Source organism: Panthera pardus, unplaced genomic scaffold (genome assembly GCF_024362965.1).
Source record: "Panthera pardus isolate Hobbes unplaced genomic scaffold, ASM2436296v1 HiC_scaffold_20, whole genome shotgun sequence".
In the NCBI taxonomy this organism is placed as follows: domain Eukaryota; kingdom Metazoa; phylum Chordata; class Mammalia; order Carnivora; family Felidae; genus Panthera; species Panthera pardus.
Genome location: NW_026526766.1, coordinates 17,590,285 through 17,613,535, shown reverse-complemented (window position 1 = coordinate 17,613,535; position 23,251 = coordinate 17,590,285). Strand labels below are relative to the sequence as shown.

The window sequence follows — 23,251 nt, the reverse complement described above, 5'->3', positions numbered from 1 at the left end:
TGAGGCACCCCACGGGCCCAGTTGGTAGGATTGCGGCCTCTCGTATAAACAGCTGGGTGGGAACGAGGGCAGGAGGCGTCAGAATAAAGAGTTAGGTACGGTTCTCCCAAGGGGTGTTCTTTTTATTGAGGAGGAAGGGGAACTGAGCACGTCCCCGAGAGCTGGCCTGAGATGGCCCTACCCCTTTGGTCTCAGTGAAGAAGGGCATACATTCCGGGTGTGATGTGGGCCGGCATCCAAGGTCTCTATCGGATCCCGCGTGAGCTATCCGATGCACTGAGATAAGAGGAAAGGAAGACCAAGATTTCCCAAGATAACACTAGAGTCTGAAACAACTCCACATTCAGTAAACCCTTCATTATGAACACAATGCCTCGTTACATTCTGTTCTTACCTCCCAACCCAACTCGTATTTGGTTTCTCAAATTCACACTGACTACACACATGAGCTACGAAATTGGAATCATTTTAATTACTGGAGTTCAAGAAAGCTTCAAGAAAGTTGGTTAGCAGATGAAAAACGTGACTCTGCTTCAAAAATTTAGCTAATTCAAGAACGTCCCGACAGACTGCTTTTCCAGAGACGTTCAATTCTGAGTGGAGATGAAGGGGGGGAGGGGGGGGGGCAAAAAAATTTACAACCCTCAGGCCACCGGACTGCAAGTCTTAGGAGCTGTTCCTATAACCCAAAACCGGGTTACAGAAAATTGGGACCTACAAGCAATGTGCTTCCTCGAATCACCGAGATGCAATTTCGTGATCACGGACGCCGGGTGATACTATTCCAGAAACAAATTAAACGAGGCGAACCATGGCACCTGGCAGAGGGCAGGACTTCCAGTGGCAAACACGATTTGCATATTAATTCAAATAAGGACTTCTTGCTCTAATAAGGGATGCAATTTTCGCAGAATCTCTAGGCGAGGCCTGCTACTGCTCACGTGTAGGGACTTGTTCGCCAATTTATTTGAAAATGAGCTCATGTGGCAAAACATAACGGGGGACGGAAACCTTCCTAATCAATACAAAGTCACCAGTGAGCCCACAGAGGACCCAGGGCAGGCTGGTACAGCTGCTCTCTCCTCTGCTTTTCGCCTGCCACGTCTGGGGGGCCAAGTAGCTCCCTCTCGGAGTCAAGGCCTTTCTGTAACTTAATAAGGATGGGTATGTAACGCACCCTGAGTTTCAGCGGCCAGTGACTACTTTGCTCCTAACATCCTTCAGCTTCCTACCTCCCAGTGCAGAACCATCCCACCTCTCTAGAATGGAGTGGGAAAACGTGGACGTATCACACCTCCTTCTACGTACTTGCAAGGGGTATGTTGTCTGTATAACCCAAAAGGGCATAGGCTAAAGACAACGCGCAAGAAAGACACCTGACGAGCCCTCCCTCGAGGGCAGGAGCCGGCTTCTATCCCTTCCATGTTCAGTGTCCTTCCTGTCCCAGACACCGGGTGGCCAATGGCACGGCTCTATCAATGCCAGCTGAAATTGTGAGGACCCATGGCGACCTGAGGCCTGACCTATGGATTCTGTTAGAGACCCCGCTATGGAGTCCGCATAGGACCCCAGATCTATGTGCGACTTGTTACGATGGTGTGGAATTTTTATTCTTTCAGTACTTCTGAATCGATCCGTATCTCCTCCCACCACACTCCTCCCTTCTCCGGGAGGACCCAACCTTACGATCCCCCTCGGCTGTTATACCAGTGGTTTACGGCAACGGCATATTCCGGGGCAAATCAAGCCATCGTCTATGTTTGTCTGAAGAGGAAGCCAAGACAGTGGACCAAAGGACAGTATGGCACCTCCTGAAACTTGAACCTTCACGCTGGTCATCAGTTCCCAGTGTGATATTACCAATGAAAAATGCAGAAGCTTTGCCTCTTGGTCCCCACCCAACTGGTTCTTCTTACCTTTGGTTCCATTGAAATGAAACTGTGGGTTCCTCTGCTCGAGAGAACTGACCTTTTAATCGTCCTGCTATGATAGAAATGGTAATAGTCCTTCAGGGCTCCGATCTGCAAAGACAGGAGGGGAAGAACAAAAAGGAGTTAATGGAGTTCAAGGGAGTCTGCTGTTTTCCTGTTTTTCATTACAATAAGAACACAAAACAAAAAAGAAAAAAAGGCCCATAAATTATGCAGTTGTCTGCTATGCTTAAATGTTACTTGAACCTTGGTGATCACTTTTCAAAAGAAGGACATGTGATATGAAATGGAGTGTCCTTGAGGCAGGGACTGCGGAACTAAAGATTATAATGGGGCAGCTTAGCCTCTCTGTATCTCCCTTTTAATGTTTAATTTATATTCAGCATTTTAAGTAATTCTATATCCATTTATATCCAAATGTGGGAAAGAGAAAAAAAAAATCAAATAGCTATCTGGTTATAAAAACACATTGCGTTCTGTTTGCTGCGAGAAATGTACAATGAGGGACCTTGTTAGATTATTTATATCATCAATTTGAAACAAGTCCTGAGCAGTTGGTCATTCACAGAGAAAACACCACTTGGTTTGTTTCGCGACTTAAGTAGACAGTATAAATACATAGCAGTTATTCATTTACTGCAAAGCTCAAAGTCGGATGGCAGTCTCTAAAACAAGACAAAGATCACAGACCCTACCTATCGACTAAGCATCCCGGGCAAAAGAACAGTTTGGTCTACGTGATCTGAGTCCCTTCTTTAACAAATTCATCTTCCCGTTTGTGTACCCTCTGTTCCGTTAAAAAGTTAGGTCTGTTCAGGATAGCTCTGAAAACGAGTCACTGTCCACTTGAGGCAAACAAACAAAATCCCAGGCAGTCATAGTCTCTCAGCAGATTATAAGATACGGATCACATACATGGAAATTGAACAATACACCAAACGAAGACAGAAGACTTTGGCTCTCATTCCGGCTGACACAGCTCAGAAGTGGTTTCTTGGCTAAATCCCATGTACTCGCTGTGTTTCCATTTCCATTCTTATAAAACTTGAGGTTGGACTAGTTAATTTCTAAGACCACCGCAGCTCTCCAATTCCATTCTTTGATACTGACCCCCTCCCCACCTTTTTTTTTCTCCCCCTTTGGGTAATTACATCCAATGGCTACTTCTCCAGAAGACCATGGCTCTGCCCTAAAAGAAGGACCATCAACAGGATGTTTTCCAACTAGGACAATTCAAAAGTTGGGCTTTCTTAATTTAAAAAAAAAAAAAAAGTCATTGGTCCAGCTTTATTTTTCCAGATAAAAGGTTTATTTTTTTTTTAATTTTCTTCTTTCCATCACATTTTCAATTATCCACTGCACCCCTCTAGTAGGGATGATCAACCCAACTACTGCACCATTTAAGAGTCATGCCCTCACTGGGACTTCATGCTCTAACTTAAGGTCTCTAATCATTATTAGATTTGACAATTTGAAGTCACACATTTTTAACTCGCGGGGAAACTGCCCAGATGTACCCAGAAAAGATCGTGGACTCTGTCTGAAGCAGCAGCGAACAATGAGGGGGAGGGCCCAATGCCAGCCTCAGTCTCCAAGAGTGTTTCAAGGAGGGATTTACGAGCCAATCTTAAGATTCCTGAGGACTAAGGGTAGAATTCACAATGGGCTGTGTAATCCTTTATAAGAAAATCTTAAAATCCCAAGAAGCTTAGAGCTTTCATCTCATGTAGCTTTTGTCAAGAGTGCTCCTTGGGTAAACACAGTAGTTCTTGAGGAAAGGAACAGAAAATCTTTGAGGAAGAACGTTACACAGAACCTATCGCCAGTGTGAAAAGGGTCAGTGAGTTCCAGACCACGGCCATGCAACTAGAATGGAAACGCTTTGATTATAGGAAATAACTGAACTCAATTGAACTAGTAAACTCAAATATGGATGAAATATACCCTGAAAACATATTCAGATCCATTATGGCCTCGTTGGTAAAGACTGGAATCCCGGCCTTCTGTAAGGTGTACGAAGCTGGAAAACAGAACCCTTGTCCTCGCTTCGCTTGCTTTGGGATATTAGATACGTCACTTAACCGTTTTGGAGCCTTCATTCCTCAACTGTAAAATAAGGACACAGGTGGCATAGTGGACAGATACCGGAGTCAAACGGGGGGTAAAAAAAATGTTTATGGGTGAATCTGGTTATAAGGGCTGAATGTAGTCACACAAGCACTGCCTGGTCAAGCCACTGCCTGACACACAGCATCACATTACCACTCTCCCTTTCAATTTAAATATAAGTCCTATGTTCTCTCACCTCCTATCCTGCAATTAATCCCTTGCCTCTATCCCTTGGTCAGAATTCCTCTTGGTCTACCCTAGTATCACCTCTTAAATTCCCTTACGTAACTGGCAAAAGTCAAAAGGTCTGATGATACGCTCTCGGCGAGGACGTGGGCACAAATGCGGCTTGCGTAGGATTGGTCAAGAGCAAGCCCCGAGACAACCGTTTGGAGAGCCATTTGGTGCTATCCGTAAATTATAAGCTGTACCTAACCTTTGGCCCAGGCTTTCCACTTCTAAAATTTATTGGACAGATACGGCCACTTATGTCTGAGAATGGAGGTTAGAGCAAAGTTTGTAAAGCAGAACAACACAAACAACTCAACAACAAGCTATAATCCATAGGTCGAAGGTAGTAAAGGGAGGGAGGGAGGGAGGGAGGGAGGGAGGGAGAAAGAAGGAAGGAAGGAAGGAAGGAAGGAAAGAAAGAAAGAAGGGAGGGAGACCACACGACCCAATTTTTGTAGGAGACCAAAGAAGGAATCTGAATTACGTATATGCTTAGAAGTAGAGGATGTTTCAGGAAGAACACTCGAACTGCAAAGAGGGCGTTTCTTATTCTCACCGTTTATGTGTGTGCGCTATTTTTTAATGAACAAAAATGATTTAAAAATGAAAGAAATCACACAAATACATTAAAGGGCACATACTCAAATCCCACCTTCTTTTCCGGGGACGAATGTGCTCCCCAAAGTCTGCGTGCCCGGTACAAGAGCCGCGTTTATGCGGGCCATTGAATCTCTCGGGCGGTAAGCTCTATTTTGTCTCCACCTTTCAGGGCTTCTGTTTCCTCGGGAGAGGGGTGCAATGGTGTCCGGGGACTGACTGATGTCTCATTTACGGAATGCCCACCATGCACCAGGCAGCTGACCGCTCTTGTACATGTTGTCATATTTAACTTAATGCTCCCCAGGAACCCTGGGAGATAAACCTCATCCCTCTAATTGGATGAAGGAGGTCATCGAAGCTCTGCCCACGTGTATACAGCTAGCATGGTGAGGTGGGAAAACGCAAATCCCTGTTCGATGTCACGCATCGGGGTGAACCCAGGTAGTAGGGTGCATCCTAGAGGTGGGCTCACCCCCCCATCCTTCCGGTGAGTTCTCCTACACTGTGAAGCTAAAAAGCTAGACTCGGTGCAGCTAGGGTTCTGACGTGACTAAGGTTCTACCAGTCAAAGACGGACCACGGCATCGTGGGGCACGTGCTCGGAGGCATTTACGTGCGTGGCCGTAGGGGTGGAAGGAGTCTCGACGTCTTGGCTGCCAGCTTTCTGCGCATCCGTGCCGCCCGTCCCGTTTTCCGGGCGAACTGGTAAGAGATCGTAGGAGACCTCCAGCGGCAGCAGCGGGAAGCCTCCCCGTTCCTCGGCGTTTTGTTGAGGATGAAGCGGCAACTCTTGCCAAGGTCCATCCCGTGACGTGGCTGTGGGGGAACGATTCTGAACGCGTGGGCTTCTCGACTGGTTCTGCAAGCTACTTAATAGTCTCTACTGAGATGCCTTCCCAGGTAGAACCAGTGGGTCCCGTCGTAGGCTTCCTACTAACTCTTAAAACTGGACCGATCAGAACTTCTGAAAACTTAGCCAACCCCTGACACACTCTCGTACAACTTAGAGCCCCTCCGAGTCACGTTCCTCTTGAGTCACGGGCTATGGGGGCGCCCGTCAGCCACAGGCCCCTGGATGACTCACTGTGTCTGTTCCCACCTCTTGTTCGAGGAATACACCTGCTTCTGGTCTTCTCAGAGCCATGTGCACCAGATCTCCTCTCTCAACTCTGTTTTCTACAACAGCAGCCAGAGCAACGCCCCAGAAGGTAAGTTTGGCTATGCCACACGTCAGTTCACCTGCCTACGTGTTGTAGGGGCTTCCCTGTGCTGTGAAAAGAAACCTTGAACGCTAACGAAGAATATAGTTTATACAGTAAAGCAGAGTAATCCTATCATCGTAACATCTATGCTCTGCCCGGAACTATTCTACGTGCTTCGCCGTGCTCGGTGAACGAAGACCATCCTCCTACTCCGACCTGCGGGGCCTGCCTAACCCGGCTCTCTGGCCTCGGCATGGGTCACACGGGCTCTCAGTTCCCTGGACTCAGGCTGCACTGGCCTCTTCAGCTCCCTGTGTCAGACCTGCCGCTCCCTTGACCTGCCGGACAAGGAGCCCCCCTGCCTCCTCCCTCTCCTCCTTCATCTGTCACCCCAGGTAGAAAGTCTTTAAAACCCCCGGGCCAGGGACGCCTGGGTGGCTCAGTTGGTTGAGCGTCCGACGTTGGCTCAGGCCATCATCTCGGGGTTCGTGGGTTCGAGGCCCACACTGGGATCCTCTGTCCTCCTCTCTCTCTGCCCCTCCCTGCGCAGGCTCACTCTCTTAAAGATAAATAACTGAAGAAAAAAATGTTTTTAAAAACAACCCCCCAGGCCAGCTAAGCTCCCACCAGCTCCCAGAATCAAAAATATACGCCCGTAGTTATACCTCGATTAGAACAATTATGTGTTCAACGTCTGTGCTCCCAACTCTATGCCTGTACGTTCCAAGGAGATGGAGACACAACTGCGGTGCTTACCATTCTGTTTCCAGCTCCCGGTACACGGCTCAACACAGAACAGGTTCTCGGCAAAGACTACTGATTGACGACGTGAACATCGGAAGCCTTGAGCTGCTAACGTCGCACACGTTAGAGCTAGAGCTGCTTCAAAATCTCTGGTATAACAGGACCATCAAATTAAGGCTGGTTTCAGCAGAAAAAATTTCATGCCACCTTAACTGCCAAGGTTATGGTGCGGAAGGTGATGCAGGCTGAGACGTCTCTATGCTGTTTTTGTTTTTGCAAGACCACGGCTGACGAGCAGTGTGCATTAGTTCAATCATTCTCCATCATTCGAACAAAGTAATCTTTCACTTTTCAGAGGGACACACATTTTAAAATCTAAATATATAGATTTAAAAGCATGTTTGTGTCTCTTTTCTATTAATATGCATGTCCCTTATTGGCAAGAATCGTGTCTTTTATATTCTTTCAACGGCACGGAGCACGCTGAGGGCATTTAATAAACATTAAGAAGAAAAATGTCATAACATGTTGGGAGTTATTCAAAAGAAAGACAGAGTATGAAAACAGAGCAGTAATGTTATCTATAAGCAGGCATTCCATCTAGCTCCTCCAGGGTAACGTAAAACAAAAGATGACTGTGTTTATCTGTCACGAAATACCAACAAGGGCTAAAACAAGAAACAATATATAACTAACAAAGGGGCATTTTATAAATAAATCAGAAACCATAGGTGTATAAGGAAGTATGAAATCAAGAGCAGAATCACCAAAGCTCAACCTTTTCCTTAATCCCACCTAAAAAGAAGGAGAATAATTCCTTCCCTCTGGCCCCTCTCAAGCTCCTTTTCTGTGCAGTCACATACACACACTCTTCCCGGCCTCGGAACATAACCCTATTTGACACTAAGTTGATAAATTTCATCTTTTGTTCCCAATTCTGTCAAGCATTTGTGCCTTTTCTTCTTTAGTGGAAGCCTCTCACCCTTGCACCCAGAATTTCCCTAACGTGACCCTCTCTCAAACCAAACTACTCTTAGAGAAGTTTTTTTAAGAAACCATTTTATACTAAAGTGTACATGACTGATAAGACTCAATGTCTTAGTTCTTCCAGGAACAACTGAATTTGATCAGAAAATCAAAACTGAAGCCAAATAAATGAGTCCGTTATATCTATAACTTTAAAAAACAAACACTGTCAGACAATGATTGGAGGGTGATTGGAGGGTTTTTTTTATTTTCTGCCAACAAGAGAGAACCTTCCAGGCCCTAAATGCTTATGTCACAAGTAAGCTATTGACTTCTGAGCAGAGGGCTAGGAGCCAGAAGACCCACATTTTATCGTGACTTTGACCCCGCTGAGCAGCCGTGCAGCCTTGCTGAATTCATTCACCACCAACAGTCTCCCCTGTGCTGTAGCTAAGATCCTCTCCAGTCTAATGACTCCAGGTATAGAGTGTGTACATTTTTTTATACTCCAGGCACACGGTTTGCAAATTTTTCATACACAGTTCTAGAGGGTGAACAACCATGCTCAGGACTGAGTTGTTTCCAGGGACACGGAGCTTTTCAGCGCTTAACCTGAGACAACTCCCCATCAAACCTGGTCACCCTGGTCACGAAGCAGTCATGTCAAGGACCCTGTGGTCACCTTCATGAACGCTGTCTGCCTTGTTCTCCCCTCCCGCCCTCTCTAATTTACAGATTTCCCCAAATTCTGAACTCCCTTGTGAAAGGTAACTGACCCCCATTCTACACATTTTTTTTAAACAGGCAAGAATTTGAAAAGACATTTCACAAAAGGAGATATGCAAACAGCCAATGAGCATGTGCAAAGATGCTCAAACGCTAATTAAAATCATAATAGTTCTGTACGCACACACAAATGCCTACAGGTTAAGGACCGACAATACCATGCTCTAAGATTGTGGAACACTGTAACTCTCACCCGTAGCTAGTGGGAGTGTAAAACGGTCCAATATCTTTGGAAAGTCGTTTGGTAATTTCTCACGAAATACACATCCTCCTCATGAACCAGGCATTCCATTTCTGGGTATTTACCCAGAAAAAAAAAAAAAAAAAATGAAATTCTACTTTGAAACAAAACTGATACAGGAATGTTTACAGCAACTCTCTTAATAAGAGCCCCACGCTGGAAACAATGCAACAGGTAAATGGTAACAGGTACATGGTAAAATAAATTGTGGTATATCCCCATAGCGAAATGCCCAGCCATAAAAAGGAGCAAACTACTGATGTATGCAACATTGTCGATGAGTTTCCAAACCTCACGCTGATGCAGAAGAACGCTTCCTGCAGAATGCCACTGGTATGAAATCCTAGGACTATGTCAAACTATGATGACAGGAAACAGGTCAGCGACGACCTAGGCGTGGAGCTGGGACTGACTGGGAAAACCTGGAGAAATGTGGACGGTTGGGAATACTCTGTATCTTCAGGACGGTGATAATGACATCAGTGGTAAGTGCTTAGGTGAGCTGGAAGCAGTTCGTCGTAGGCTTACAATCCCATTTCACCTCTCCCCAACACCCTGCTCAATGACGTCACACTTGTGACTTGAAATCAACAAGGACGGAAGTATTAACGTATCAGGAAAAATTGGCAAAGACTACAAAATTGGGGCTTCTTTTCCTCTGGAAGAATCACTTGTTTAGTATTTATCAGCACATCACGGGGCACGCAGATTTGTCAACACTCATCCGACCTCCTACAAAAATGGCTGCACTGGGTGGGGGGGGGGGGGGTACGTCAATGATACGTCAACGACGTTGATTTCAGAAGTTATAAATTTCCCTCTACGGATTTCTGGTGCACTCTCTCCCATCTGTGAGATGACTTACAGACTGGAAAACTTAAGAACCAGTTACGTGGGGCTGGAATTCACCTGTCAGCCCACATCTCTTCCCCCGCTCAGGTGAGACGGAGAAGAACCAAGTGGCAAAGCCCACAGGTCTTACTGACCAACCAACCCCTTTCCAAGGCTCCGCGTGGAAAGGCCCGAAACGTCAACATGCTGAATTCCATTTACAGTTACAGAAACAGCAACTAGATAAACTGCTTCTCCTTCATGTAAATGTTTTCTCCGGTGCCTCTTTTGTGCTTCCCTGAGAATATTAAAACCTCTGCAATAATTTGCCTCCTGTGTTCCAGACTCTGTGACATTTAAAGTAGAACCTAAGAGAAGGTGGCCATGACTGCTTTCCCCCAAGTCACCAAGCACACGCCAACCTCAGGGTCTTTGCACTTGCTTTTCCTTTGCCTGGAATCTTCTAAATCTGACACACATCCTCTCTGCTTTCAGATCTTTGGCCAAATGCCCCTTTTCAGGGAGGCTTTCACTAACCACCTGATTTAAAACTGCCATCACGCCCTCCAGCATAGCCCGCCCCCCCCTTTCTTACTTTTCCCTGTAACATTTAACACCATTAACGTATATTATTTTTATTTATCCCATTTGTTATTGGTCTTCCCCCATTGGAATATTAGCTCCATAAGGGCAGGGTTTTTTGTTTTATTTCACTGATAGATTCACCTTAGCTCCTCTTAACAGTGCTAGGCTTATCCAACAAATGTGTCGAGTGAAGGAATGGCCCCTGTCCTTGGGGTAATCAAAGCCAGAGTGAGCATGTCTCTAAACCTTTGGGAAAGTTTCTTGCTCATTTCTTTCTAACCCCTTCTATGACAGAACATTAACATATAATGCAACATATGCGTTACGCTTACTAAATGTTGCATGAAGGAAGTCCCCACATGTTAAACGTGTCCGAGAATTGAGAATTTCCCACTCGCCAAAGTCTGCCTTTATATTTCTCAGTTCCCTCCCTCGTCCCTTCATAGTCAATGACCTCGCGGACTCACTGAACAAAAGCGATACTTATAACAAGGCTGTTGAGTTCATTGACTATTAAAGAAGAAGGTAAGTAAATGCAGAAACCTGATGAACCGCTAATATGTACGGAGTGCAAACCCAGGCATTACCGCACTGGGTCCTCGTCACCCAACAGTGGGAAGCAAGTGCCGTGATTTCCATGTTACACGCGAGAAAGAAGAAGCCTACAAAGTTCAAGAGCTTGCCTAGGGCCACACAGCCGGCAAAGCGTGAAGTTCAGGGGGATCCCGGGTAGCCTAACTCCACAGCATGTGTTCTTAACTCCAAAAGATGTTTTTTCTGAGGATGAATTTAAAACCATAGCTACCCAGAGATCTCAATTACCCAGAAGACTGTGCTCTTAAGAGCTGTACACAAAGGGGATGTTTCCTAGGGATATTTCTATCCACTTCGAGCAGATGCAAAAGTAACTTACGTTAAGTATCTCCATGTGAGAAAGTATCTTTAAGGCGTACCCTTCAGGCTGAAGTTCAAGGGCCATTCTAAGTTAAACAGTATTGTCTGGCACCATATATCTTCGATACAATTGCACTGGCCACGGAGTGCTACAAAATAACATGAAGGGACCTTTCTTAGGCTTTAGTTTCGAAAATCAGAGACCCCTTGTGATGTCTTCCTAAATCCCTTCAAGTTCAGGCTCAGCATCTGAGCTCTTCAGAGAGCTCTTCAGAAAATGGCGTTAGGGCACATGAATTCAGAGAGGAGGCACTACCATATATATGCATATTTTTTAATCAGGGTGCTCAAGGAAAGATGAGTCATCTGTATGATTTCAGTGCAATGTTCTAAGATAGGCAGGCACGTGATGGGTTGAAGGCTGTCCCTCGCCCAAATGTGCGCATCCCAATTCCCAGAACCTATGAAGACGTCACCGTACGTGGCAAAAGAGACTGTGCAGCTGTGATAGAGCATTCTGAGACGGGGAGATTGTCCCGGGTTATCAGGGTGGGTCCAATGTAATCACAGGCGTCCTTATAAGAGGAAGGGAGCCAAGTCAGACAAGATGTGATGGTGGAAATAGAGGGTCAAAGAGAGAGACGGGAGCACAGATCAGAGACGGGCGAGGGGAGAGAAAGAAAGAGAAGAAGACAGAGGGTTTCGAAGATGCTATGCCACTGGTTCGGAAGGTGGAAGAAGGAGCCACAAGCCAAGGAACGCGGATGGGCCTCCAGAGGCTGGAAATGAGTCTTCCCTAGACTCTCCAGAAGGAATGTGGCTCTGATGACACCTTCACTCTAGGTTAGGACTTCTGGTCGTCAGGACTGTGAGATAATGCATTTGTGTTAAGTCACGAGTCTGTGACTATGTGTCACGGGAGCAATAAGAAACTACCACAAGCTACAGCCAGTACGTCGGTAGACATCCAGTGAGGAGCAAAGGAAATGAAACCGGGGTCTATTTATTTTTGGTAATTTTGTGGACTCTCTGGGTGTTCAATGATCAATTTCCAAAACACTGTACCAATAGAATAACGGTTTAATATTGGCCCAGCACTGGAGCGCCTGGGTGGCTCAGTCGGTCGAGCGTCCCACTCGGAGTTTCAGCTCAGGTCACGACCTCATGGTTTCGTGAGTTCGAGCCCCGCGTCGGGCTCTGCGCTCACGGTGCGGAGCCTGCTTGAGATTCTCTCTCTCTCCCTCTCTCTCTCTCTGCCCCTCCCCCACGCACACGGTCTCTGTGTCTCTCAAAATAAATCAATAAAACTTTAAAAATATTAAAAAAAAAAAATACTGGCCCAGCACTCTGCTAAGCTCTGTATTAGCACCATCAAATTTAATCCTCAAAAGAAAACCAAGAAATAACAGAACTGAAAACCAAGATAAAGCCACTTGCCCAGCAAAAGAGAACTAGCACATGGCTGGTTTTTTCAAAGCCATTGCCTAGCTAACACTACTTATAACCGAAGCTAACACTTACTGATGCTTTCCTAAATTCTCTCCTACCTTCCCAACAAAGGGAGAAGACTTATTCTAATATTACGGGGCAGGAAGTGGAGTCGAAACACAAGAGAAGGTGAGTTACACGCGCAGATGAGAAAGTGTGTGACTCCAAAAATCTAAGCCTTTTCTACAGCACTTTAACTTTTCCTTAAAATGTATCCAAAGGGTTCTGTTTTACCACTGATTGAATGGGCACACTCAGATCCCACCTCCTTGCCCTCACCAATACGAGGCCTGATTGTTTTATTCTAAAGCCACCTGATCAGCAGAGTGTGGGAGACTCTAGGTCCCTGGAGTTCATCTGAAAAGCAAGTAATCAAAAACACCTTATTACAAATCCCGAGCAAGCAAGAAACAGACACAATTTCACAAAGGAAATGCGAGACAGAGAAAGAGGAAGCAGCAAATGTTCCAGTTTCAAGTGAGAAACCTACAGTCGGCCCCACCAAGTCACCCGCGACACGAGACTTGCCTCACAGCAAATCGCAGAATATCAGAATTGGAAAAAACACCATAGCAGGATTTTAACCCGACTTACCCCACTGGACGCGGAATCCATTCTTCAAATGGAGCACGCGTTTCCTGGGGTAGCCTATTTTTTTTTTTTTAATGTTTATTTATTTTTGAGACAGAGAGAGACAGAGCATGAATGGGGGAGGGTCAGAGAGAGGGAGACACAGAATCTGAAACAGGCTCCAGGCTCTGAGCCGTCAGCACAGAGCCCGACGCGGGGCTCGAACTCACAGGCCGCGAGATCATGACCTGAGCCGAAGTCGGCAGCTCAACCGACTGAGCCACCCAGGCGCCCCTGGGGTAGCCTATTTGTCAGACACATCTTCCAGAGAAGTAGCCTAAGTCCGCTCACGACTCCTGGTCCTAGCCTGTGGGGCCAGGCTGGGAAGGTCATCTGACCACCCAAGTTTTTCCTTTTTTTTTTTTTTCCCTCATGCACCACGTCTTCCCTAAGGTCTTGCTTTCCCCAGACAAGCCAACACGTATAACACGTCCCCAGAAAATGGAGCCCGGAACATAACACACGTCAATTCCCCGTAGGATGGAGCCAGGCTGCCGTCCATGATCCCATGACTTCCCTTGGTGAGGTTCTTCTAATTAGAAGTAGCTTAACATTGAAGTATTTGTTTTCAGTTTGAGAATGAACTTGGCCCACTGAAAAAAAAAAAAAAACCATCCTCAGAAGCCCTTTTTAATGTGATTCTCCTCCGGTCTGCATTTTAATTTCTAAAGTGCAAATGTGAATGGGAAAGTTGAATGCCATTTTCTATATTCTACTCCACACATTGATAGCCTGCCGAGACATTAATGCATTTACTGAGTGTGTACAATATGCTAGGCACCGATCCAGAGACACTGCAGACAGAGTAAACAAAACGAAGTCTCTACGAAAATGGAGCTAATTCTCTGACTTGACTCTGCAACCCCGCTTTGTCCACCGCAAGGTTGAAAGTGACGTCTTCTTTGCTCCATCGGAATATCTCCCTCAAAGGAACTCGATTTTTCATATTAGTATATGAGATAAGGACTGGGCTCAGCATCCGATAGACACCGTGTTTGCAACAGCTCTTTAAGAATGAACTGTTAATGGCATCAGGCTTTTGTTTCCTTCGATCCATGTGGGTCCAAAATGAGTAATTACGTCCTTAACGTAAAATAATCCTTGTATATTCCTCAGATAAGAACATTCATTACTGCTATTTAGAGTCTGCTATTTTTTTACCAAGTTTTTAAAGCCCCATCTGTAAGTAATTTCTGGAGAAACTAAAAGAAGTTATTGTTTAATATTTAACCTATTCCACCTGCTTGTAAGCCACACATCACACACCCACAAAGGAAATAGAGAGTCCAAGAGAGGCTGAGAGAGAAAGAGCACACATAGCCTGAAGTTAGGTCTAAATTCTTTTCATTACTGATCACCTTAGCCACTTGAATCCGACTTATAGGGAAACAAACAGAAAACAGCATATCTTTTGATAGTGAGAAACATTTCTTCAATTACTGCTGGAATGGTAAATTTTCCCTTTAGATTCAACGATTCTGAACTTCTGTTATACATGAGAATATATGGGATATATATTCTGTTATATGGGCACCACAAAAAATACTAATGTTAGGTCTCCCCACACCGACCCCAGAGATTCTGATTTAAGAGTCTGAGTTAGGGGGCGCCTGGGTGGCTCAGTCGGTTAGGCGCCTGACTTCAGCTCAGGTCAGGATTTCGCGGTTTGTGGGTTCGAGCCCCGCGTCGGGCTCTGTGCTGACAGCTCGGAGCCTGGAGCTGCTTTGGAGTCTGTCTCCCTCTCTCTGCCCCTCCGCCACTCATGAGCAAGCGTGCGCTCTCTCTCTCAAAAATGAATAAACATTAGAAAAAAGCGAGAGAGAGAGAGTCTGAGTTAAGACCAGCGTTATCAGTATTATTTTTAAAAGAGCTTTCTAGGTGATTCTAATGTAAAACCAAGGTGAAGAATCACTATTCTAATCCATGCATGTCATTCTGCAGAAATAGAACGATCTACTCTGAGTCCAGCGATCTCCATTCAAATATTCCTATCTAATTAATTAAACTACATTTAAATGAGAAAAATCTCTAATTACTTTGACTTCAGTACCAGTGTAAATGGCATGTTCTGTTCGTTGATTCATTTCTTTAATTATTTCAAAAGCCCTCCTCGCCTTCAAAAAAAAAAAAATAATAATTAGAAAACTGTATTTAGTATAACCAGATTTAGAACTCCTAATATTTTATTATATTGGTAAACAGAGGCTATTTTGAGCTCTGCGGCATTTTATTTTATTTTATTTTATTTATTTATTTTTTTTAACGTTTATTTATTTTTGAGACAGAGAGAGACAGAGCATGAACAGGGGAGGGTCACAGAGAGAGGGAGACACAGAATCTGAAACAGGCTCCAGGCTCTGAGCTGTCAGCTCAGAGCCCGACGCGGGGCTCGAACCCACGGACCGTGAGATCATGACCCGAGCCGAAGTCGGACACTTAACCGACCGAGCCACCCAGGCGCCCCTACTCTGTGGCATTTGAAATCACACGTTTTGTTCTTAAAAGGGAAGATTCTGAATCTTTGAAGGGCGTGAGCATTCAAAACACGTGACAGAGCCTACGTATATTTAGGACACTGGATAGCTTTGTCATCCTCAATTAAAAAAAGAATAAGTTGCTAGAAATGTCACAAGCCCAGATTTCAAGACCTACTCCAAAGCTAAGTAATCAAAACAGCATGGCACCAACTCAGAAATTGACACACACATCTATGGAATGGAATAGAGAGCCCAGAAGTAAACCCACAACTACATGGCCAATTAATCTATGACAAAGGAGGTAAGAATATCCAGTGGGGAAATGACAGTCTCTTCAACACATGGTGCCGGGAAAACTGGACACCACATGCAAAAGAACGGAATCGGACCACACACAAAAGTCAACTCAAAACAGACTGAAGATCTGAAACTACAAACCTTCTAAAAGAAAACATAGGCAGTGATGTTTTGGATATTGGCCTTAGCAACGTATTTATGGATACGTCTCCTCGGGCAAAAGGAAACAAAAGCAAAAATGAACTATTGGGACTACACTAAAACAAGATGCTTTTGCACAGGGAAGGGAAGCATCCACAAAACAAAAAGGCCACCTACTGAATTTGCAAATGATCGATCTGATAAGGGCCTAACAGCCAAAAGATACAAAGAACTTACACACGCAACACCCGAAAAACCAACAATCCGATATAAAAATGGGTAGGGGACCTGAAGAGACGTTCTTTCCAAAGAAGACCTACAGATGGGGCCGACAGACACATGACAAGACGGTCACCATCACTCATCATCAGGGCAATGCAGTGAGAGATCGCCTCACATCAGTCGGGATGGCGAGCGTCAAAGACGCAAGAAGTAACACGTGTCGGGAGGGATGCGGCGCAAAGGGAACCTTTGTGCGCTCTTGGTAGGAATGCAAATTGGTGCAGCCACTATGGAAAACGGTATGGAGGTTTCCCCCAACATTAACAACAGGACTACCGTAAGATCCAGCAATTCTACTCGTAGGTATTTATCTGAAGGAAACAAAGAGTTAACTGTAAAAGGGACAGGCGCTTCTGTGTTCACTGCGGCATTGTTTACAACAGCCAAGGTATGGAAGCAACCCAAGTGTCCACGGACAGAGGAAGGGACAACGATGGGCCATAAAAAAGAATAAGGTCCTGCCGTTTGCCACAACATGGATGGAACCAGAGGGTATTAGGCTAAGTGACATGAGACAGACAAAGACACATATCAGATGATTTCCCTCATGTGTGGAATCTAAGATACAAAACAAACAAATTCTTAAATATAGAGACCAAACTGGCAGTTTCTAGAGAGGGGGCAGGTGGGGGGTGCATGAAATAGATAAAGGGGATGAAGAGGTGCAAACCTCCAGTCACTAAAACAAGATGATTAGGAGGAGAAGCTCCCACTTATCTTCGCTAGTGGCTGCTCACGGAAGCCTTGTACCTTTGTCCCCATCTTGGTCCTTCCTGGGGATTAGCAGATTATCACTTGCAGGACAGTGACCCCAAAACTGGGCCCAGAGCAGGGGATAAACGAGCATGTGACATAATGGCAGAGGAAAAGTAGGTGAAGTTTCCAGCCAGATGTGAGGTTCTAGCTACATCCAGGCAGAGGGGAGGTTGGCTCCTCTTTTTATATCTCTTTGGCCAGTTACATTAAGGATGTCACAGATACACATCTATTAAAATAGATAAAAATAAGAGAAAAAACATCAATACCAAGTGATGGTGAGGAAGGAAGGCTCATACACTGTCGCCGAGAATCCTCGAAAAACAGTTCAGCGGTCTCTTACGAGATTAAGCATTCACGGACTAGATGACCCAGAAATCCCACCCCTAGATATTTTTCCCCAAGAAAAACAAAAACTTAACGTTTACACACAAACTCGTACGTGAGTGTTTAGAGTGGCTTTAGCCATCATCACCAAAAACTGGCAACGACTCAACGTCCTACAACCGGCGAATGGGTAGAACACTGGCAAATCTATACAATGCAATACTTGTCACCAATACAGAGGACCAACCTACTGATGAGTTCATCAGGGACGGATCTCAAATGCATTACCGCAAAGGAAGGAAGCCAGGCTCAGAAGGTTGCATACTATCTTACTCCATTCATATGACATCCTAGAAAAGGCAATATAGACCAGGAAATACGTTGGCGGTTACCAGGAGTCGGGGGCACAGCAAGATTACAAACACGCGCTACGCAAGCCTCCTGAGGTGACCAAATTGTTCTGTCTCTTTACTACGAAGGTGGCTACATGACTACGTCCGCTTGTCAAAGCTCATAGGCCTCACTTCGAACATTTGGAATTACACAATGCAAACAGCAACGCTGAGAAAAGCAAGTCGAAATCCACGCCCGGTGATCCTCCACGTGTGGCCCCGGGACCGGAAGCCAAAGAGCAGCCGGACTGGTGTCCCCTGTGAACTTGGCAGAAATGCACAGTGACGTGCCCCGCCCCAGCCCGAATCAGAATCTGGCCATTGCCCTGTTCAACCAACTGACGGGGAAGAGGTGGGGAAGTGGGAACCACGCGTGACCCGGTGAAGCAACATTTTTAAAAGGACGCACTTTGCTGTCTATGTCGACCTGTGCGGCCAAGAGCAGGTACAAATCGACCCTTCCACAAGCCTGTACCATCTGTACGGTAAAAAAGAGGGGGTTAATTCTACGTTTCCCCCTTTTATAAATGCTAAGAGCCCAACCTAGGTCTACCATAAAATTGGATTTAAAGTAGAATTTTATCCAAACTCAATTCTAGGAGATAATTAAAAACATTAATAATGTTCACGGCAGTAAGAGAGGTGTAGTTATCTGTGGCACGTCGGTTCGTGTCAGAACCGAGTCAAGTTTCCAGAACAAAAATTTCCCAGGTGATATACATGCTAATAATTATAACTATTAAAAATTAAAAGTTGTCTTCCAATAACCGTTAGGTCCTGCCATATTCTGCTTTACGCAGACTGTATCTTTTCGGCTTCTGCTTCCCATACGGAAGGATCAATAACAATTTCAAAATTCTCAATAAATGTCTCCAGCCACAAAGATCAGGTTTTTCCTCCTCTTCAAGAAAAAGGTTATTCTATCTCACTGGGTGTCTTTGCAGCAAAGCAAAAAATGTTATTTTCACCCATCTGAATGCGGGTTCGTCAACCACCGAGAAGATGAATAAAGTCATCCCAACTATTAGCACAATTATTATCAGCAGATACGCTGCTCAGTTTATAAAGCAAAGCTTTATTTGCATCAAATTACCAACATCTCCCCTTTGAGTCCTGCTTTATTCATGCTCCCTGTCTACGATATTCAACAACCACAAATTCATAATTCTGCATAAATGCACTATCCAGCCTTTCAATCCCCAAGGGGCAAATATTTAACGTGAGGCTAATTCTCGGTTGACGTCTCGTGTTTCCGCAGATGCGTGCGGACGGCCAACGAAACGTGAACGTCGGCTTACGCAAAATACTGCAGGAGGAGCTCTTTCGCCCCTCACCTCCGCACACACACTTGGCCCCAAAACATATGAAAACACCGCCGATGTTTTGGCTTCTCTGCGTGTTTTAGCACCACGGCTCGCTTTAAGAATCTGACAACCCTGTAAACAGGTTAAGTCATCAGGCCGCATGTTTTTGTCTTGTTCCGTCCCAAGTAACAATTAACTGCTTATAGCCACACCCTGTTGCCATCTTTAAAGTGCTCCCCCATACACCGTTGTATGTAATTAAGATAATATCATACCTCTTTGTGGAGGTGGCCAGTTATTTCCTGTTCCTTTTATAATAAACCCAAAATGCCTTTATTTGGCCCAAGAGGACTACCGCATCTGACTCCTATATACCTTCCTAGTGCCATTGCCTAGCACTTCCTCATTCATCGGCCTCCAAACCCCAAGGGCCCTCTACCTAGCCTCAGGACCTTTGCACTTGCTATCCTATGGGCCTGGAATTCCTTTTCAGTCTCCGATTGCCTAACCCTTCTCCTTCTGCTGATCTTATCTCCAGGATCATTGTCTCAGAAAAAGTCTTCTCTGAGCTCCTTGCTAAGTGACCTTCCCCGGTCACTCTCTATCTGGGCAAGCCGTTTGTCTCCTTACAAACTTTTCAAATATTGCTATGTTGCTTGCACATGTCATAGCGTTTGGGCCACGAGGTGCCCAGTAGGCACTTAGAAAATGGATGAGCGGGTGAATGAATGAATGCTGTGAAATAAGAATTATTATCTTGATTTTCCAAATAATAAAACTGAGGCCCCGCTAAAGTCAGTGATTTACCCAACCTTTTATGATAAGTAAATGATAGGACCAAGATTTTTCTCACACCAAGCTCAGTGCCCTTTTCACTATTCTATACTCAACCTCAGTAGGCTAACTAAGGAATATCGTAATTTGTGCTTGGAGTCATATTTTCAATTTTTATTAAAGGTTCAACTCCAACCTGATTAACTTCAGGATTAACATCTTTATCTCAACAATTCCTGAGCCTGGAGAAAGTGCCAAGCTTTTAAATTTTTTTCTTCACATTAAAAAGTCCATTGACCTTTATCTGGGCAGCTTGCTTGGTCTTAAATATATGTCAAATAAACCCAAAGAGAGAGTTTAAATAACCATTATGCCTACCAAGTAAATGTTTGCATCTATAAAGCAGAAAGTTAGAAGTGATGTTTAAGATAATGCACTCAGTGTGGTAGAATGAGTTTTAAGTTATCTCTCTTCTATCATTCCTAAGTACTTACTGTTGACATAAAAGATAAACCCAATACAGTGTTTTTTGCTGAATGAATCATTGCAATGTTCACAGATTTTTGCCGTAACTGAAAACATACACTTATCTGGACAAATACCTCGTATCTGGATAAATGAAGAAAAAGGGTATTTAATATATATTCACCTTCCATCTGAGGCTGCCACGGGACTGGAAATTAATCCCTGCATTATTTTAATATTCCAAACACTGGATACTGCCTGATTGCTACATTTGTATCACTCAAACAGATGCAGTCAATTTAGAAGAAGAACAGGGCTTCAGCGAGTTTTCCTCCCTCTTAGTTCAAACATGCCAACATTCTGTAGCTAAGTTGTGAAATAGGTTTAAAGCCCCAATAAACTAAAGTGATAAAGACCCAGGGTGGAGAACAGTCTGGGCAGCCACAAGCATTTACTCCCGTTTCAAATGTATCGTGTTCATTTCAATTCTTACCGCGACTGCATTGGATATGCTGCTATGTCTCTATTCTGGTGTTTTGGTTACTGCACAACTTCCGTAGGTCTATAAAAGGAACGTCTGTGCTCCACGCGATACAGGCAGAAATCTTCCCCTCATCGCACAGTTTAACAAAATCCCGTAATGCGGTCAGGATCAGCCAAGGAACGCCGAGTTTGGCTTGCAGTCATGGGTAAAGCCACCTCCCCCCATTATAAGATGGCCAATTTCCTATTTGCAAAAGTGATGAATACCCCCACCTTTCTCAAAATGTGCCTTCTGACTTTCCTCAGGAGAGAGTTCTCTGGGTCCGAGGGACTCACCGAGATACTAAGACCCATTATGCTTTAGCCATTAGATCAGTCATTTACCTTATTGCTAAACAGCCACCATGGTAGGACCAACATTCTGCTCTATCAGAGTCAGGAAAAAATATCTAACATTTCTCTTCAAGTTAGTTTACTAAAAAGGGTCTAACAGACTTTCACAGAACTAGAGAAAAAAATGGTGCCTCCAAAATCGGGTTATTTGTTCATACACCGCATACCTATATGTTCAAACTCGCTTGACAAAATTTCCCCTCGTGCATATCTCCTAAGGAAACATTGTCGATGCTAAATATGAAAATTATCAGCAATGATTATTCAAGAAATGGGTATGCTTCCTAAAAAAAGAACAAGATGACCAGAAAAGCTTCTCTACATTATTAATCACACAACTCTCAGGGGTCACTTTTATAATTGGGGCTTGAAGATACTAGAACTCAGGTCTGCTAAATACCAAGTCTAGTGTTCTATCCACGCCTTTTCCTTTTGGGCCTCAGTTTCATCATCTTTATAATGGGGGAGTGGGGAGGGACGAGGTCCCATCTTTGCCCTCAATTTCTAAAATCCAATGGTTCTAACTACCTCGCAGGCATTTACGGTTTAGGAAACATTATCAGGACCCTTCTCAGGCCTCAGAATGTTGGAAGTGGCATTACTTTCAAGACAAACAGATTACCATTAATTAACACAACCCCTATGTCCCCCCACACGTACTTTCTTCCCAGCTATAAGGAAGAAAACAGATCCAATATGGGAATGTGGGGGCAAAAGGCAGTGCCTTAATGGAATGCTGCATCCAGCAAGATTCAAGCAATAAATTTTATGGAACTTTGCCATACTCTCACATCACAAAGCCCTTTATGATAACACTCAAGTAAACCCATCTGGTCGAGTTAATAATTAGTTTAAATCTGTTACAAGTTAATGATGCACAGACAAGTCATCCCGGGTACATGATGATACAGCGAATTTGTGATACAATTTACAGATAATATTTTGCACTGCCTTTCATTTTTCTGTATTTCCTACTCTGATTAGAGAACAAAAAGTCATTGCAGAACAAGCTGGACATACATGTCTTGAAATAAGACATATATACATACAGGATGAATTAAAGGAAAAAAGAAAAAAAAAAACATTCTCAGGAATCACACAGGGTTTCAGAAGGACCTCGCCAAGGCTGAGACAGACCCTAGGCCATTTCCACATTTTGAGCTGCCTGTTGTATTATAAAATAAAGAAATGCCAAAACATGTAGCATATTTATTTAGCAACAAAATATAACTATGCTATTCACCAGATAGTTTCAGAATGAGCAATGCATATTCACTCCTAGTGTGCTTGCCATAAACAGTGTATAAACAGGGAAGGGTAGTAATGAGACGCGAGATAGAAGGTTTCAAGTGAACACTATTTCAATCCAACCAGAGCACGAAACTGTATGTATAAGCTCATTGGGAGACATTTCGTAAATATCAAACCTGCAGCCAAATGATCTTCCAGCCCGTGTTCCCGGTATCCCGTCCCCTGGGTAAGATCCTGGAGTTCACTTAAAGGTCTGTTCTGTGGCCATGGCCTTTCAATATCCATTATACAAAAAAAAAAAAAAGCCCAAACACGTGACACTCTATGTGGAAGGAAGATACATACATATATATATATATATATATGTATATATATATATGTATATATGTGTATATATATATATATATGCGTAGCTATACAAAGATCGTTCCCCTCTCCAAACACAGACCGTAATTTTGCAAAATCTGACCACTGAGGCTAGAACCATCAAAACGCAACAGGGTTGAAAATGAGCTAATGGCCATGTGTTTTGATGGTAGTGAAAAGAGAGAAGCTTAAGGCTAGAGTGGTTGGGAAGAGGGCTGGGGAATGGATTCCTCAGGGAAAGGAAGCTATGAGCTCTGGGGGGGGGCAGGGGGAGAAGGGGAACCACCAGCATGTCAGGTGCAGAG

At 44.4% G+C, this 23,251-nt stretch overlaps 1 protein-coding gene across 3 annotated transcripts in view; it reads right to left on the bottom strand.

Annotated features, from left to right (window-relative positions):
• Positions 1–23,251, bottom strand: part of PCSK5 (proprotein convertase subtilisin/kexin type 5) — a 444,612-nt gene that overhangs the window by 400,153 nt on the left and 21,208 nt on the right. For all 3 annotated transcript variants that reach the window (XM_053907817.1, XM_019463577.2, XM_019463578.2), the window contains exon 2: positions 1,917–2,021. In XM_053907817.1, the coding sequence (XP_053763792.1) occupies positions 1,917–2,021 (105 nt within the window). The remainder of the gene's footprint in view (positions 1–1,916; positions 2,022–23,251) is intronic.